Raw genomic sequence first — 3,081 nt, forward strand, 5'->3', positions numbered from 1 at the left:
GTATGAATTGTTAGGAGAATGTCTATGTGCTCATGACAGTGAACTCAAGGAATATTTCAAAAAAGGTTTACGGAAGGTTTTAAGAACACATCAAATTAAATATCTATATTGAAGTCTAAAACTCATTAGTCATAATAAAAAAGTTTTGAACCCATTTAATGGCATGAGTATTTCAAGGAAAAAATTAGATTAATGATACAATACGTTAGATCAAACAACGAAAAGTCAAAATCTTTGCCACCCAAAGTATCCAAACATGAAGTCCACCTATAAATCTACCTTTATTGCTTGAATTAAATGAGTGAGGAAACTAAAACCTTGAGGATTTATTGCTCCCACAGCCACATTTTGGACAGTTGAGCCACCCACTCTGCACAGGTGAGGAATCATTTATGAGCACTCACTTGATGACATTTTGCTTAGGGTGGCCACATGAAGAAGGCATGAACATGTGTCCTATCCAATGTCTCTTGTGGGTGAAGTAATTAAGTAGTCCATCAATGCACAGTGGCTGAGAATGAAGTGAGGGAAGGTATTTAAGATTCATGGACCACAAGAATAGAAGTCCACTTTAATTTGCCTGACCACCTTTTGTTTGAGCAGCACAAGTGCTTGGCTGCCATTCATAAATTGGCATGCATTAATTGGAGAGGCCCTACATGTAGCACATATGATAATACCCAGCCATAATTAATGACCAATGCTTATTAGTTCATTTTCCTGAGGTTGGCAGTGACACTGAATCACTAGTCCATGCTGACCACTTTAATTACATTTGAATGAATTGTGTCCTCTTGGAGTGGAGTGTGGTTTTTTTTTTTTTTTATGAACACTCTACCTAGAAAGAATTAGCCCAAAATAAAAGAAAAACAAGAAAAAGAATTAGCAATGAAGATTTTAGATTTTATATTTAAAAACATCATGAACAAATTTGCTCTTTTTCTTCTCCATGCTAAAAATAATATATATGCAAAATATGTTTTTATTTAAGTTAAAAATATTTTTTTTTGGGAAAAATCTCTTTCTATTACATTGAGGTTATAACCATGAAGCAATAATAATCAACTAAAAATATATAAATGCAAGTTTTTAAGGTTTATAGGAAATATATACTTGGATATTTTTTTCATAAAAAAATATATTTAATTAAATTAAAATATTTAAAATTTTAATTGTGATTTATAACAAAATCTTGATAAGTCTCTTTTTATTTATCCTTGTGACATTAATATTAATTATTTTACATCCTCTAAATATAATATCTACACATATCCTTAGCATATATCTTTATGGTTTCAAATGATAACCAGCTCACATATTTAATTATTTATGAATAGAAATTTCATTTCATATATATTTTTAGTTAATTTTTATTAATAATGATAAAAGATTCAGTAGCCAAACCATTTATCCCATTGATGATAAATTAAATAAGAAAATGAAGTCCATCAATTGATAACAGTAATAATATACCAAACAACAGTCTGTATTTATTAGTCTCATCAAAGCTGGAGAATATTAATTAATTCTCAAAAGAAATGGTATATAAATTACACAGGTTGTCTGCGGATGGCTTTACCTGTTTCATCTTCCTCTCTTCTCCTCTGCGCCCGCTCGCTCGCTCTCTCTTTCTCTCTCTTCTCGGGGTGGTCTTTGATGGCGACGGAGGTGAGCTCCTTGGCACGGATGCTGACGGGTTACGGGGAGGAAGGCGAGGGGCAGCGAGAGCAGGAGCTCGTCACGCGGGACTTGCTCGGCGGCGCCGCGGAGGTGGATCTCGACCTCCAGGTCCCGGCCGGGTGGGAGAGGCACCTCGATCTCTCGGTACGCGCTTCTTGCTCCAGCCCTAGTACACTTCGCTTCTTCCCGATCCGTCGTTTCTGCGGGTGTAGGCACCTCCGAAACAGGATCTGTTTTCATTTGGTATCGGGATAGGGATACGATTGGCCGGGATTCAGAAACCAAGGAGAATCACGTTCCTTTTGACCCCAATTCTCAATGATCTTTGTTGCTCGATAAAGGAGCCATCTTTCATGGCGAAGGCCTTTTTCTCTGATGAGAAAGAAGCCAAATTTTGGTCATTTTTTCTGCTCAAACGAGTGGGTTTTTGGTCAATTCTCGCTCTAATTCGACCGGGTATAATTCGATTGCTATGGCTTCAGACGGGGAAGACGTACATCCAGAAGCGCGAGTCGGAACCCGCTCCCCGCCTTCTCCACGACCTTAACCTTCCGCCACCGTCGCCCTCTGTCGGCCAGAAACTGGAGTACCAGAGCGTCTGCACCCTGGAGAAGGTCAAGTCCGCCCTGGAGCGTGAGTCGCGCCTCCTCCCCCGGCCCGACGCTTCCCCTTCTCCGCCCCCCTCCTCCTCCTCCGCCTCCTCCTCCGCCTCCGCCTCCGCCTCCTTCCTGTCCAGGCGGTGGACGGTCGAGCAAGCCCAGGACGGCGTCGCGTCGACGGGCCCGGCGACGATGATGGCGATGGCGGTGGCTGTGTGCCCCGCGTGCCTCCTCTACGTGCTCGTCTCGGAGGTGGACCCCCGGTGCCCGAGGTGTGCGGCGCACGTGCCGGTCAACGTTCCCCACAAGAAGCCATGGATTGACCTCAACTTCTCCCTTCACGCTGATAACTGTGATTTGTATTAGAGAGAATTACTTACATATAGTGAAGAAAATTAACACCAAAAAACCAAAGACCTATACATTCCCTTCCCTTTTCATTGTCAAAATTATTTTTGAGTTCACGATAAAAAGATTTTTTTTCCCTATAAAAAAATATTAAAACATATAATTTTTATTTATTAAAGTGAACTTATTAATGCATAAAAATATATTGAGGTGTCACTTTTATCTCTGCAAAAAATTATTTTTTATGAATTTTATTATTATATTTTCATCAATATCAATAACTAAAAAATAATTTCATAAACGTTTAGAAAAATTGGAAGGTGAGTCCTTTGCGCCAATTAATTCAATGCTTTGACCGTTGACTATTCTTCGAGTCGAGCGAGTCTTTTATGCCAATTAATGTTGTCGAAGAAGAGTTCAAAGCCCAAAAGGGATTTGTGATTCACGAGTTTGC

General features: G+C 39.8%; 1 protein-coding gene across 1 annotated transcript; it reads left to right on the top strand.

The window, feature by feature from the left end:
• Positions 1-1,539: 1,539 nt before the first annotated feature.
• LOC135598112 (uncharacterized) lies at positions 1,540-2,719 on the top strand. The gene is made up of 2 exons (XM_065091643.1): positions 1,540-1,824; positions 2,163-2,719. The coding sequence occupies exons 1-2, from the start codon at positions 1,570-1,572 to the stop codon at positions 2,643-2,645; spliced, it is 738 nt and encodes a 245-aa protein (XP_064947715.1). The 5' UTR covers positions 1,540-1,569; the 3' UTR covers positions 2,646-2,719.
• Positions 2,720-3,081: the final 362 nt, after the last annotated feature.

This window comes from Musa acuminata, chromosome BXJ2-1 (assembly GCF_036884655.1).
Source record: "Musa acuminata AAA Group cultivar baxijiao chromosome BXJ2-1, Cavendish_Baxijiao_AAA, whole genome shotgun sequence".
NCBI lineage: Eukaryota > Viridiplantae > Streptophyta > Magnoliopsida > Zingiberales > Musaceae > Musa > Musa acuminata.

Excerpts from the sequence above, each read along its gene's own strand:
- LOC135598112 (XM_065091643.1), top strand. The coding sequence starts at position 1,570 with ATGGCTTTACCTGTTTCATCTTCCTCTCTTCTCCTCTGCGCCCGCTCG. Across the intron at positions 1,825-2,162 it reads AGAGGCACCTCGATCTCTCG|ACGGGGAAGACGTACATCCA; the intron begins GTACGCGCTTCT and ends CTATGGCTTCAG.